The sequence below is a fragment of the Loxodonta africana genome, chromosome 23, assembly GCF_030014295.1.
Source record: "Loxodonta africana isolate mLoxAfr1 chromosome 23, mLoxAfr1.hap2, whole genome shotgun sequence".
NCBI lineage: Eukaryota > Metazoa > Chordata > Mammalia > Proboscidea > Elephantidae > Loxodonta > Loxodonta africana.
Window position 1 is genome coordinate 3,488,848 of NC_087364.1, and position 14,236 is coordinate 3,503,083.

Consider the following 14,236-nt stretch of genomic DNA (forward strand, 5'->3'; position numbering starts at 1 on the left):
AAGTCCAGTGGACATGGACTAAATTTATCATTTAACTTCTCGATGGGAAGTGGTGTGTCCTTGCCCTTTGGCTAACTTTCAAGAGAGAAAGGAAAGCCATATCTCTAAGTAATCTGAGAAAACAAAGCTCCCCATGCACCAATTTCCCTCTTTCTGGGACTAACAGAAAAGCTGTGGTCAGATGCTCAGACATACTTACCAAGGGCAGTACTGCTTGGGAAACCTTGTGCTAAGTGTTGCGTGTGGGGTACGTTGCTTTATGGCTGTTCATAAAAAGTTAACTTTCAGCACAAGGCGTTTTATGGAAGGGCCCAAAACTGTAGAACCAGAGGAGTGCAGAGGGAGACTGGAGCATACGATACAGAGTCCAGAGAACTGGGTTCCAATTCCATTACTTATTGGCCTTGAGATCTTAGCCTTGAGATCTTGGAGGCATTTTTCCAAGCCTCCATTTCTAGATCAGTAAAAACAAGAAGAGATAAGACTTCTGAGAGTAGTTGCAGGCTGTTTTATGAATTAGCTCCACTTAAGTGTTAGCTGTTAGCTTTTGTAACTTAACTTGTACTCCTCATTCTTGTAAGAAGTAATTCTGAGAACTGTGCTCTATGCTAAGGGTGAATAGAATCTATGTCAAGCCTGCCCTCTGAGAACATAACAGTCTGCGTCTGCCCTGTTCCAAACGGTAGCTGCATGTGGCTGGTGAACACTTGAAATGTGGCTAGTTCAAGTTGAAATGTGCTCTAAATGCAAAATGCATACCTGATTTCAAAGTGCTAGTCCAAAAAAAGAAGTTAAAATGTCTCAGTATTTTTATATTGATTATATGTTGAGATGATAATATATTTTTAGTATTTTGGGTTAAATAAAATATTAAAATTAATATCACCATTTTAAACATCTTTAATATGGCTACCAGAAAACTTAAAGTTACCTGTGTCACTTTGCATATCTGTTGGATGGTGCTGGCCAGTAGGTAATAATAACAATAAAAAACCAAAAACCCCTTGTCATTGAGTTGGTTCTGCCTATAGCAACACCGGAGACCCTGGTGGCATAGGGGTTAAGTGTTACGGTGGCTAACTGAAGGGTTGGCAGTTCAAATCCACCAGGTGTTCCTTGGAAACTCTATGGGGCGGTTCTACTGTGTCCTATAGGGTTGCTATGAGTTGGAATCGACTCGACAGCACTGGGTTTTTTTTTTTTTTTTTTTTTTATAGCAACCCTATAGGACAGAGTAGACCTGCCCCATAGGGTTTCCAAGGAGCACCTGGTAGATTCAAACTGCTGACATTTGATTAGCAGGTGAGCTTTTAATCACTGCACAACCAAACCAAAAAAACCAAACCCACTGCCGTCGAGTCAATTCCGACTAATAGCGACCCTATAGGACAGAGTAGAACTGCCCCTTAGAGCTTCCAAGGAGCGCCTGGCAGATCCGAACTGCTGACCTTTTTGTTAGCAGACATAGCACTTAACCACTATGCCAAACAACCAGGGCTCCAATAATAACAATAGAAACCATTTAGTGAGCATGGACTGTATCCTTACTTTTCAAAAGGCTTGAGGGCTAAGTGTAAAACCTATTTTATAGTTTAGGAAACTAAAAAATGATGGAGCCAGGGTACCCAAGTGTGTCTGACCTCAAAGCTTGCACTGCTTCCTGTTTGTGATATATAATGGATTCACTTGTTTTTTCGGGTCTTTGTTGTAAGAGGGACCACGGAAGCATCTGACTACTCCACCATCTTGGCCTGGCCTCTGCTTCCTGTTTGTGAATGAGTGAGTGAGTGAATGAATGCATGGGGCTGTGAGTAAGGGCTGATTATTTCAGACACGAGTTGTCAGAGAAGGTGCGATGTCAGCCGGATCACAGAGGTTGAGGAGGATCAGGAGTGGGGGAAAGCATTTTGATGAGAAAATGACAACACGAAGATGCGGGTGAGGAAGGGCTCATTTTGGGGAGTGGTGGAAGGGGCCAATGGTGGGGGCTTTGGATGCCAGACCAGTGACACTGACCTTGTCCTTGAGGTGGTGGAGAGCAGGCAATGCTTTCTTAAGAAATTGTGGTGAAATGTGTATAGCAGGACATTTGCCGTTTCGGCCGTTTTTACGGGTACAGTTCAGTGATGTCAGTTACGTTGTGCAACCGTCGCTGCTATCCATTTCCAACTTTCTCATCATTTTGAGCAGAAACTTAGTACCCCTTAAGCAATACTCCCCATTTCCCCTTTCCATCCACCTCTGGTAACCACCAGTAGACATTGGTCTCTGTACATCTGCCTAGTCCAGAGATTTCATCTAAGTGTGATCACACCTTATATCCTTTTGATTCTGGCTTCTTTTACTCAGCATTGTGTTTTCAAGGCTCATCCATAACGTGGCCTGTGTCAGAACTTCATTACCTCGATGGCTAAATCATGCTGAACTCGTTGTGTACACCACATTTTGTTTATCCGTTCCTATGTTGTTGGGTAAAAGAGCGAGTGATATGGTGACAGAGATGTTTGACGACGAATTTCTCAGCACAGTCCAGAATGCACTGAAGGTGGGGAGGAGCACTGGGCACAGCGCCATGGCAGTGGTCTCTGTGTAGGTTAAGTGAGGGCGTAGCACCGAGGTAGAGAATGAGAATGGAAAGATAGAGAAAGGAGCTGTAGGGTGGGCCAATGAGGGAGGCGGGGGAGGAGGGTCAGAGATGCCTCTGGGATTTGAGCCTGGTTGAGGGGACTGAGTACAGACATAGGGGCTCGGGGAGAGGAGCCGGTGTTGTGACAGTACTGTGGTGGTAGGACGTCCAGCAGGGATTGGCTGGTGACCACGAGCAGCGCCGGACTGCCATGTGGTGAGGGGGCAGGCTGCAGGTTGGGTTCTCATCTGGCTGCAGAGCAGGATTACTGGGATTTATGGTGCTGGCATCCAAGCCCAACCCCCTAGAGATTCAGATTTCCCCGCTCTGAGGCGGAGCCTGGGTACCAGGATTTTTTTAAACGTCCCCTGGATTTTCTGCTGGTCAGCCACAGTTAACCATCACTGACATAGGTGATGGCAGCAGACGGGAAGAGGGGTGGACTTTTCATCGCAGAAGGTTTAGAAGGTGTTTGTTTCCTGAGAGGGCTGTAACAAGTCACTACAGACTTGGCGGCTTAAAACAATATCATTTATTCTCTCACAGCCCTGGAGGCTAGATGTCTGAAATCTGTCCGGGCCGTGCTCTGTCCAGGGGCTCTAGGAGAGAATGCGTTCCTTGCCTCTTCCAGCTTCTGGTGGTTCTCAGTGTTCCTTGACTCTGGTTCTTGGTGTTCCTTGACTTTGAGTCCGTGTTACTCCATTCTCTGCCCCTGTGGTACATCGCCTCCTCCCTTCTGCTTATCTTCTCTCTGTGTCTCTGCTGAGGACACTTGCACTGGATTTAGGGCTCACCACGAGAAACCCTGGTGGTGTAGTAGTTAAGAGCTATGGCTGCTAACCAAAAGGTTGGCAGTTTGAATCCACCAGGTGCCTTGGAAACCCTATGGGGCAGTTCTACTCTGTCAGATAGGGTCGCTAGGAGTCGGAATTGACTCCATGGCAGCGGGTTTGGTTTTGGTTTTGGTTTTAGGATAGTCCAGGACGTTCCGAGATATATATTCTGTTGTTTGTTTTAGAAATTGTGTTTCCTGTATTTATTGTCGAGTTGTTGAAAACCTGGCAGGAAAGGACTTGTAAATTTATGGTAACATACAATTTTTTGGAGTCTGCACTTTATTTTGAAGGCTCAGAAACCCTGGTGGTGCAGTGGTTAAGAGTTTAGCTGCTAACCAAAGGTCAGCAGTTCAAATCCACCAGGCGCTCCTTGGAAACCCTATGAGGCAGTTCTACTCTGTCCTGTGAGGTCACTATGAGTCAGAATTGACTGGACAGCAATGGGTTTTTTATTGTAAGGAAGCCACAGAAAAGTATTCTGCAGGAGATTTTCACCATAGGATCTGTATTTAGAAAAAGAAATAGTAAGGCCAATAAGGAGGGCAGAAAAGGGATCCTTAATGAAGAAGTAAAAAGTATGGGTCAAACTGGTACTTCTAGTTTTTTGGAAAACATCTTTCAAAGCACTTCCTTCCTGTTGCATTCTCTCACTCCTCAGTGGGGAAAAGTAGTTTGGCTAAAGGGTGGGATTTCCTGCTGAACGCAATGCAGGGTGCTAGTTAAGAGTCAGAAAGCGTGACCCAGTTGTGGGGCACTGAGAAATACCAGCAGGGATAGTGTTTGATGGGCTTTGTTGCCTTCTCAGTGCATTGTGGGAAAGGCCTTGATGGGCCAGATTGCCTTCCCAGTGCATTGTTGGAAGTCATCGATGGGCTGTGTTGCCTTCCCAGTACGTTGTGTGTAGTCCTTGATGGGCTTTGTGGCCTTCCCAGTGCATTGTGGGAAAGCCCTGGTGAAGTCCAGCATCATGGAGTCCCTGCCTCCGTGAAACACACCTGGGCCGGCTACTGCGGGCAGCTCCTCTCTGCACTCTCTATTTATGGAGGGAATCAAGACTTCCAGGGAGACAGACTGCTGAGACAGTCCTACACCTCTCTCTGGGGAACCTCAGTTTTAAAATCAGCCATTTTCCTCAGGAGGCATTTTCTCAGAAACAGATGAGTACTTAAAAGATATCTTTAGTGGTGACAGTCTTTCCCTGTTAATTTACTAAAATTGTGTTTGAAAAGTAGGTTCTCAGATCAAGTACCATTGGGGGCACAGAAGTAATCTTGCATACTTGGTTCTTCCCTTTGCACATTCTGGGGGAGGGCAGTTACGTCAGGCTGGGCACAGCACTGGCACCCAGATAGCCCCGGTCATGCCATCCACCTGGGGAGACTTGTGACCCCTTTTTCTTATTGCACTAAAAGAGCCTTAAGAGTCTGCTCTTTGAAGACATTCCTGGGGGTCACTTGTTTTCACCAACGTTCTCTAACCAGGCTCATTACCGGAGAGTTTAAAAATGCATACACAGATGGAAATGGTCAATGTCTTGCTGTGGAGGTGGTTACATGACTGTCAAAACTCACCAAACTGCACAAAATGGAACTAAAGTTATCTTTCTGTAGTATTTCCAGTGCTGTAGCTAGCACCTGAAAGCATTGGAAAAGGTTTTTACTAAAAAAAAAAAAAAAATGAATCTCTCCGAAGGGCTGTATGTTCCAGCCTGCTGTCGACTGAGATACACAAAGCCTCTCTGTGTTGGTGGTTGTATTTCTGCATGTGCTTTGAAGTTTTTAGTTGTTTCCATCTCTGGTTCTGTTCACCTGGGTTTAATTTTTCTTCACCTAGTCATATTGGTGTTTTTATGAGCTTCCTTCCAGTGGGCTCTCAGGACCATGCAGGGCAGATAACTCATTTTAAAAGTACCTCTTCCCTTCAGTGTTTGCGTTGAAATTTCCGGGTTGATCTTCCTTCTCAACTAAAATGAAAATAGGAAGCCTTCTGATTCTCACATTTTACTAACTGCCTTTTTATTTCTCCTTTTCACTGGTAAGGTTGGTGATCTTCAGCTCTGCCTGCGCAGTACATTCACTCCGGGAACTTTTAAAGTAACACTGATACCCAGACCCTGCCTCTAGATCCTAATTCAGATGGCCTGGTGCAGCAGTTAAGCACTCGGCTGCAAACCAAAAGGGTGGCAGTTTGAACCCACCCAACTGCTCCACGGGAGAAGGACCTGGTGATCTGTTCCTGTAAAAATGACATCCAAGAAAACCCTGTGGGGCCGTTCTGCTCTGGGTCGCCATGAGTTGGATTGCTTCCGCGGCACCTGACAGCAGCCATCTATCTCTGCAACTGGAGCTCTTGATGTGGTACCTCAAGAGGAGTGGTTTGCTAATGAAACTCCCAGAAAAGCAAGAAAGAGGTTGGCCTCTGTGTTTTGTTCATTAGAGTTGGAGGGTAGCCAAAAAAAACCAAACCAAACCTGTTGCGGTCGAGTCGATTCCGACTCATAGCGACCCTACAGAACACAGTAGAACTGCCCTGTAGGGTTTCTAAGGACCAGCTGCCAACCTTTTGGTTAGCAGCCGAGCTCTTATTAACCACTGTGCAACCAGGACTGTGTGGCAGGGTAGAGACAGGCTTTTTCTCTGGGCAGAATGAGCTATGTCAAGACACCATAGGCCTCCTTCCTCAGCTTCTGGGGGTGGTTAAAGCGCAGAGTACCTGGATGACCTGGAGTAGGTGTTCTTGAATCTGAGTCCCACCCCTTGCTGTGTGTCTGTGGGCCAGTCCTTTCACCTTTCTTTGCCTGTTTCATCCTCTGTATAATGTGGGAGGGGGACTGCCCACTTCATGTGGTTGCTGGGAAGTCTGCGTGAGTTTAACAAATCCTAAGGCTTCACTATGAGTCGGAATTGACTCAACGGCAACCGGTTTGGAAGTTTTGTTTTTTAAGACTTACCAAAGGAGCCCTGGTGGAGCAGCGGTTAAAGCGTGCAGCCGATAACTGAAAAGTTGGCAGTTCAAACCCACCAGCTGCTCCATGGGAGAAAGGATATGGCAGTCTGCTTCTGTAAAGATTTACAGCCTTGGAAACCCTATGGGGGCAGTTCTACTCTGTCCTTTAGGGTCGCTATGACTTGGAATTGACTCATCAGCAACGGGTTTGGGTAAGACTTACCAGGCTTTCTTCTCATCACTCATTCAGTATTTCCTGTGCCTGATACTGGCATGTGATTATGGAGATTAAGATCTCATTTCCTGTTATAAACTACCAGTTGGTAATCTGGGTTTCAACTCCTTCTTTTACATTGGGAGAATTTAAACTACACACGGTGAATGGAATTAGCTTTCTGGGTGAACTCATACAATTGAGTTTCTTGATCTGTGAATCTGAAACTGGACCTTGGACTCTCTGAAGCCTGTTGGGACCTGGAGCAAGGGGCCCTGTCTGCAGTGGTCAGCTGACCTCCCTCTCTTTAGTTGCCTTTAACGCACCAGTAAACATCCCAGCCAGTTATACTGCTTATCAGTAGATTTGTTCAAAGAAGTCCCTGATCAGATATTGGAGGTCTTATTACAGGTTACGTGTTTTCTTAACTTCTTGTTAGGTGCTATGGAGTCAACTCAGATTCCTAGGACCTTGAGTATAACAGAAACGTTGACCGGTCTTGCACCGCCCTCACGATAGTAGGTATGCTTGAGCCGGCTGTTGCAGCCACTGTGTCAGTCCACTCCTTGAGGGTCTTCTTTTTCGCTGACCCTTTACTTTACCAAATGTGATGTCCTTCTCCAGGGATTGGTCCCTCCTGATAACATGCCCAAAGTAAATGACAAAGTACATGAGATGAAATCTTGCCATCCTTGCTTCTAAGGGGCATTCTGGTCGTACTTCTTCCAAGACAGGTTTGTTCATTCTTCTGGCAGTCCGTGATGTATTTAATATTCTTTGCCAACACCATAATTCAGATTCATCAATTCTTCAGTCTTCCTTTTTCATTGTCCAGCTTTTGCGTGCATATGAGGTGATTGAAAAGACCGTTGGATCAGGCACACCATACCCATCAAAATGACATCTTTGCTTTTTAAGATTTTAAAGAGTTTTTTTGCAGCGGATTTGCCCAGTGCAATACATTGTTTGATTTCTTGACTGCTGGTTCCATGGGCGTTGATTGTGGATCCAAGTAAGATGAAATCCTTGACAACTTCCATCTTTTCTCCATTTATGGTGGTTTTGTGAGGATTTTTGTTTTCTTTATGTTGAGTTGTAATCCACACTGAAGGCTGTAGGCTTTGGTCTTCATCAGTAAGTGCTTCACGTCCTCTTCACTTTCAGCAAGCAAGGTTATGTCATCTGCATATTGTAGGTTGTTAATGAGCCTTCCTGCAATCCTGATGTCGTGTTCTTCTTCATATAATCTAACTTCTTGGGTTACTTCTCAGCATACAGATTAAATAGGTATGGTGAAAGGATACAACCCTGATGCATGCCTTTTATGATTTTAAACCATGTAATATCCCCTTTTTCTGTTCTAATGACTGCCTCTTGAACTTTCTGTAACTACTAGGGATAAATTACAGCCTATGTTTAAATTGTGTTGGATACACAAAGCTTAACAGATCACATCTTGATTTGCTTCACAGACAAGTCATAATTCCTGGATGAGTTCTAACCTAGATACCCAGATGCCCTGGCTAATCACAGTTCCTCCCATTGGTACACAGCTCTGTAGATGGTCCTCAGAAATGAAGAGCTGCCCAGAGGCCACTGCCTGGAGGCTGAAGGAGGGAGTAAGATCAGAGAGGTGGCTGGCACCCTTGCTTCTGCTCCTTCGGATTAAGTACTTTTCTTCTTGGGTCTTGATGATAAGCTATATAGCAGCAGAACCCACACTGGTAGTAGCCCAAGCTTGGGAAACCTGGCTTTATTGACCTAGACCCTTGGCTGCATCGGTTGAACCTGAACCAACTTGTAATTTTTCTCTTTTCCACTGAAGAAGGGAACACGTGCCTCTCAGTCCTGGTTTTGGGTCAACCTGGTGCTCTTGACACTCACAGAATTGGACCACGATGCTGTTTATTTCTCCAAGTATTGATTTGTTTCCAAGTAAACGAAACTGCTAGACTTCCTAGAGAGTCTCAGCTTTGGAACTGGTCTTTAGGAACCCAAGTTGGGGGAGAAAGTCTAGAGAGATAGAAATACCTGCTCCAGCTACAGTGGGAAGGGACTTTTGAGATACCCAGTTCAAACCTATTCATTTAGACAAGGAAATCAACACTTTGAAGGTAGAGTGAACAAATACTTACAGCAAGTTAGTATCAGGTTGGCATCTGAGTGGTACAGATGGTTAAGTGCTTGGTGCTAACTGTAAAGTTGGCAGTTCGAACCTACCCAGAGGCACCTTGGAAGAAAGGCCTGGCAATCTGCTTACAAAAGGTATTAGCCAGGAAAACCCTATGGAGTGCAGATGTACTCTGCATCACATGGGGGTCACCGTGAGTTGAATCGACTTGAAGGCAACTGGTTTGGTATGGTTTGGTTTTTAGGAGCTGGTTGCCTGACTTCATAGCATAGCTCAGTGTGTGTTCACAAAATACTGGAAAACTTATTAGAAAACCTTGGCTCCAGATACGCTGTGCATTTGGCAAAGCAAATGGAAAAAGGTCAAGTCTTATTGACTTACCACTTTATCTTCATTGTTATTATTACTTTCTTTCTGATGCTGGAAAATACCAGGGCTCTCACTTAAATTCAATTAGGCTTAAATTCAGAACTTCTGTTCCCTGTAGGGCTAGTCCATCTAGTTCGTGGACAATATCCTCATTTTTATGCAGCCTGAATATCCTATTAACAATTCTAAGGGCTATAGATTATATTTAAAATAGTATTTAAGAATTTCAAGTATGAAAACTGCTTAATCATCCATTCTTTCATGAGGGTGACTGCCTTTGTTTCCATTGGTTAATGGTTAGATACAGATTATGCGAGTTGAATAGCAGTCCTTATTACTGTATTTCCTGGCTAGCTTTTGGGATTCTTGAGTTCTGACTTTAGTTATTTTTATCTTTCTTTTTTGTATATTATTAACGTTTACTTTTTTAGCTTTTTTAAAAGAAAACCAGGCATTTTTATCTGAGAAGGAGAAGTATTTTAGCCACGGGCATTAACACAGTTCCCCTTTTGTCCTGAGTGAACTATGTAACGGAGGCTTGAAAAAATTCTTCCAGGGTAACTGGAATGCTACTTCTCATTTTCCCTTGGCCGCTCTGTTGTGAAATATGGAGAGTAGGCGCTGATAACATTTTTAGCTGTTGGAAAGCCTCATGATGCTTGGTTTGCTATATATGGCATTAGTATGTCTGAAAGAACTCAGCGGTAATTGCGGAAGAGAATTTTTCTTTCTCTCTCTCCTTTTTTTTTTTTTAACTAAAGCCTGTTATTGCTACGTTGTTTTTAAAAGCTCCTGGATCGTCATCTCAAATAGGGGTACATGAAGAGGTGGAAGAATACTTGGTATCTGCCTGCTGGTATACAGTTTAATTTGGCTGGAAACCGATAATTAGATAAACTGGCCCACAACTAATCCATTATAGGTGTGTCCAAGGGCACAAATGTTGTTCTTCAGCTCTTGGAGTCCAGAGCACAGACTGCTTCCCAACCGAGTGGCCCTGCAGCCTGAACTGAAGCGGTCTCCAGGCTGGCTGTTCCCCGAAGTGGGAGGGAACCCTGATAACAGTTAACCTGCCTCCTAACTCTTTGACCTTCAGAACTGCTGCGGGGGTGCATACCTAAGCCACTCCGCTTGGCTCTTAACTGCAAGGTTGATGGTTCAAACCCACCAGCCTCTGTGAGGGAGAAAAATGTGACAGTCTGCTTCTGTAAAGGTTTACAGCCTTGGAAACCCTATGAGGCAGTTCTACTCTGTCCTATAGGGTCACTGTGAGTCAGAATAGACTCGATGGCAACAGTTTGTCATCAATCTTCTCCTGGTCTAGGAGCTTCTCCGTGTAGGAGCCCTTGGTCCAAAGGATGTGCTCTGCTCCTGGCACTGCTTTCTTGTTGGTACGAGGTCCCCCTGTCTCTCTGCTTGCTTCTTTTTTATATCTCAAAGGAGATTGACTCAGGATACAACCTAATCTTATAGACTGTGTTCTGCCTCATTAACATAACTCTAATCCTGCTTCATTAACATCATAGAGGTTAGCGTTAACACATAGGAAAATCACATCAGATGACAAAATGGTGGACAGTCACACAATACTGGAACTCATGGCCTAGCCAAGTTGACACACCTTTTTTGGGGACACAGTTCAATCCATGACAGGGGTAAGAAAACATCCAGAGACTGGGGAGGCAGAGTCGGCCGTGCAGTATTGCATGTATGGTGTCTTACAGCTTGGGTGTAAGTGGAATTGCTTATTTTCCATAGCTTGCTCTTAAAGAGATGAAGAGATAAGTTTCCTGCTGTGGGTGTGTGCTGTGTAGCCCTAACTCGTTTCTGAGCTTCTCTGAGCAGTTTCACCCCCCTTGAGGCCCCTGTTCTAGGAGGCCCGTGACGGTGGGTTGACATGGCCAGGCCGCTGGACGTGTCTCGTGGGCCTCAGCTACAGTCTTTGAGGCCGAGCACGAGCCTAGCTCTGCAGGAGCTGTGGGCACCTGCGTGAAAATGCAGACTTGCTTGGTGCCAGTTCAGAAGGACTACGCTGCTTAGACGTGCGTAGGCTGGGCCATCAAGATCTGCGGTGGTAGGTATTTTATTTAGAATCTTAAAAAAAAAGTAGGAACCAGCAGCACGACCTTTCATTTGACACAAAAGCAGGACGTAGGGTGCTTTCTTTGCTCTCGTTTGCTTGATTAGTTTTTGTGAACATTGCTTCCAGTTGCAATGGGACTAGACTCTCCTGTAGTAGAAAGGGTTCTGCACTTTGATTCAGGCAGCCTGGGTTCCTCTGCCGACTTCTAACTAGAAGGAGGGACTGTGGGTTAGTCACCTCTTTTTTCTAGTATTGTTTTCTTCCTCTCACCCAGCTGTAGCCACACGTGGGCTTCATGCTTTCCCCAGCCTTTTCCCTGGCAGAGTTGTCCCGTAGCAGTGGTCGATGGGCACCTTCTGAGATGTAACCAAGCATCTTCTTTTCTTTCTTCTCCCCACCAGGGAGGGAGCAGTTCCACGGGCTGGGCTCCATGTACTGCCGAGGAGCAGGAGCCATTATCCTTACCTACGACGTCAGTCACCTGCAGAGCCTGGTGGAGCTGGAGGACAGGTTCCTGGGCCTGACGGACACGGCCAACACCGACTGCCTCTTCGCCATTGTGGGAAACAAGGTGGACCTCACCGAGGACGGGGCCGCCGAGGACCAAGAGAAGGAGGAAGGCAGCTCCGGGGGGGCCGCTGGCAGCTGTGTCTCGGCCAAGGTGCCCAAGCAGGTGAAGCTGGAAGATGCAGTGGCACTTTACAAAAAGATTCTGAAGTACAAAATGCTGGATGAGAAGGACGTGCCAGCTGCTGAGAAAATGTGCTTTGAGACCAGTGCCAAAACTGGGTACAACGTGGACCACCTGTTCGAAACCTTGTTTGATATGGTTGTGCCGATGATTTTACGACAGAGAGCCGAGGGCCCGGTGCAGACTGTGGACATAAGCAGTTATAACAAGCAGCCCAAACCGATGAAGTCTGGGTGCTGTGCCTGACTCTCAGAGGGGCTCCCTGACGTCTGGCTTGCACATATGGTAAGGAGCGTGGGTTGCGCGATGGTCAGAAGGAAGCAGAGAAAATCAGAGGAAGATTTTATCGAGCAATACGTGAAGGAGAATCTGAATGGAAGTGACAGCTGTTCACTAAGAGGAGATCAATGCCAGCAGTCTCCTTAGTCTACCCTGGGTGTGTTAGGTGCTGGAGAATCAAATCAATCATCTATTAAAGCCAGCCTGCAGAACAAGGACCTTGACCTTCTCTCCTAACCCGATGCTCTGTGATGGACTCGCCTGTCCTCTCATTTCCTGGACTCCGACGTCTCTCTTCCTCCTTCGCGCAGATGGGAACTTTGCTGCGTGTATCTGACCTGACAAGGCACGCTCAGCCGCTGTCACGTTATACGATTTTTATGTCTGATGTTCCCAGTCATTTCTCTTCACTGTGATTTATTTTGGGTCCTGCCATTTGGTACTTGTGTTTTTATGCGTTGCCGTGGTGATTCTATACATGTTAATTTATACGAAATCAGGAATAACTGTTTTTATATCTGTTGCTGCAGTGTGAGCTACACACATTATTAAAATGATTTTGGGAAAAATCTTGGTGTTGATGTTTTATTGATTCAGGCTTTCTTCATACCTCCATTGGACTCCTTGTTGGGTAGAGCTCAGGAGATGGCATCAAGCTTGATACTCTTTCTTAAAAAAAAAACTAGACCAAACCCATGGCTGTCGAGTTGATTCTGACTTAAAACAACTCTATAGGACAGAGTAGAACTGCCCCATAAGGTTTCTAAGGAGCAGCTGGTGGATTCAAACTGCCAGCCTTTTGGTTAACAGCCAGACTCTTAACCACTGCCCCACCAGGGCTCCCTCTCTTTAAAAACAACATCAAATCTGTACAAATGCGACAATATTTACATTGGTCCATCTGCCTAATTGTCTTTATGACCTTGAATTCCAGTAATAGTAGCAGAACCGAGAGACCTCTTTCTGCTGAAGTCTGTTCGAGGTCAGTCTTGCAGTACTGGAACTGGGTGGGCTGCTTTGTGGGTGAAAATGCCAAAGCAGAGAAGTTGTGAAACAACCATTTTTGTTTTCTTAGAAGTTCAATTGAAAGGCTAGAGTTGGGGCCCTTTGTTGGGAAAAGATGGCAAAGTTAGGCAAAAGGCTAGTAGACAGAACAGTATTTCCTGGGTTGTTTTACTGGGGTATAGGTAGGGTCGCCATAGAGGAGCCCTGGTGGTGCAGTGGTTAAATGCTTCACTGCTAACCAAAAGGCCGGCAGTTCAAACCCACCAGCTGCTCTGCAGGAGAAACATGTGACAGTCTGCTTCCATAAAAATTTACAGCATTGGAAACCCTATGGGGCAGTTAGTTCTACTGTGTCCTGTAGGGTCGCTGTGAGTCGGAATCGACTCCACGACAGTGAGCTTTTGGGATCACCATGAGTTGGAATCAACTTGATGGCAACAGGTTTTTTTTTTTTTTGGTTTTCAATACTTTTTTGGAATACCCGTGCTCTCCAGTTACTGGGTTGCCAAAGGCCTAACTCTCCTGCTTCTACAAAGGAAGTATTTTTCAGTTCAGTGACTGACAGCCCTGTCTGTAAGATGAACTCTGACGCAGCCTGCTGTTTGGGATGGGAGCTTGTCAATGACTGACAGCCCTGTCTGTGAGATGAACTCAGACGCAGCCTGCTGTTTGGGATGGGAGCTTGTCAGTGACTGACAGCCCTGTCTGTGAGATGAACTCTGACGCAGCCTGCTGTTTGGGATGGGAGCTTGTCAGTGACTGACAGCCCTGTCTGTGAGATGAACTCTGACGCAGCCTGCTGTTTGTGATGGGAGCTTGTCAGTGACTGACAGCCCTGTCTGTGAGATGAACTCTGACGCAGGCTGCTGTTTGTGATGGGAGCTTGTCAGTGACTGACAGCCCTGTCTGTGAGATGAACTCTGACGCAGGCTGCTGTTTGGGATGGGAGCTTGTCAGTGACTGACAGCCCTGTCTGTGAGATGAACTCTGACGCAGCCTGCTGTTTGTGATGGGAGCTTGTCAGTGACTGACAGCCCTGTCTGTGAGATGAACTCT

General features: G+C 45.8%; 1 protein-coding gene across 2 annotated transcripts in view; it reads left to right on the forward strand.

Moving 5' to 3' along the window:
• RAB20 (RAB20, member RAS oncogene family) overlaps positions 1 to 12,744 on the forward strand; it is a 41,650-nt gene extending 28,906 nt beyond the window's left edge. The window contains exons 2-3 of one of the 2 annotated variants that reach the window (XM_023553198.2): positions 5,502 to 5,872; positions 11,607 to 12,744. In XM_023553198.2, coding sequence (XP_023408966.1) covers positions 5,752 to 5,872; positions 11,607 to 12,142 — 657 coding nt within the window. In that variant the 5' untranslated portion in view covers positions 5,502 to 5,751 and the 3' untranslated portion in view covers positions 12,143 to 12,744. The remainder of the gene's footprint in view (positions 1 to 5,501; positions 5,873 to 11,606) is intronic. The other variant, XM_003413979.4, reaches the window with a different exon arrangement.
• The last annotated feature ends 1,492 nt before the right edge of the window (positions 12,745 to 14,236 follow it).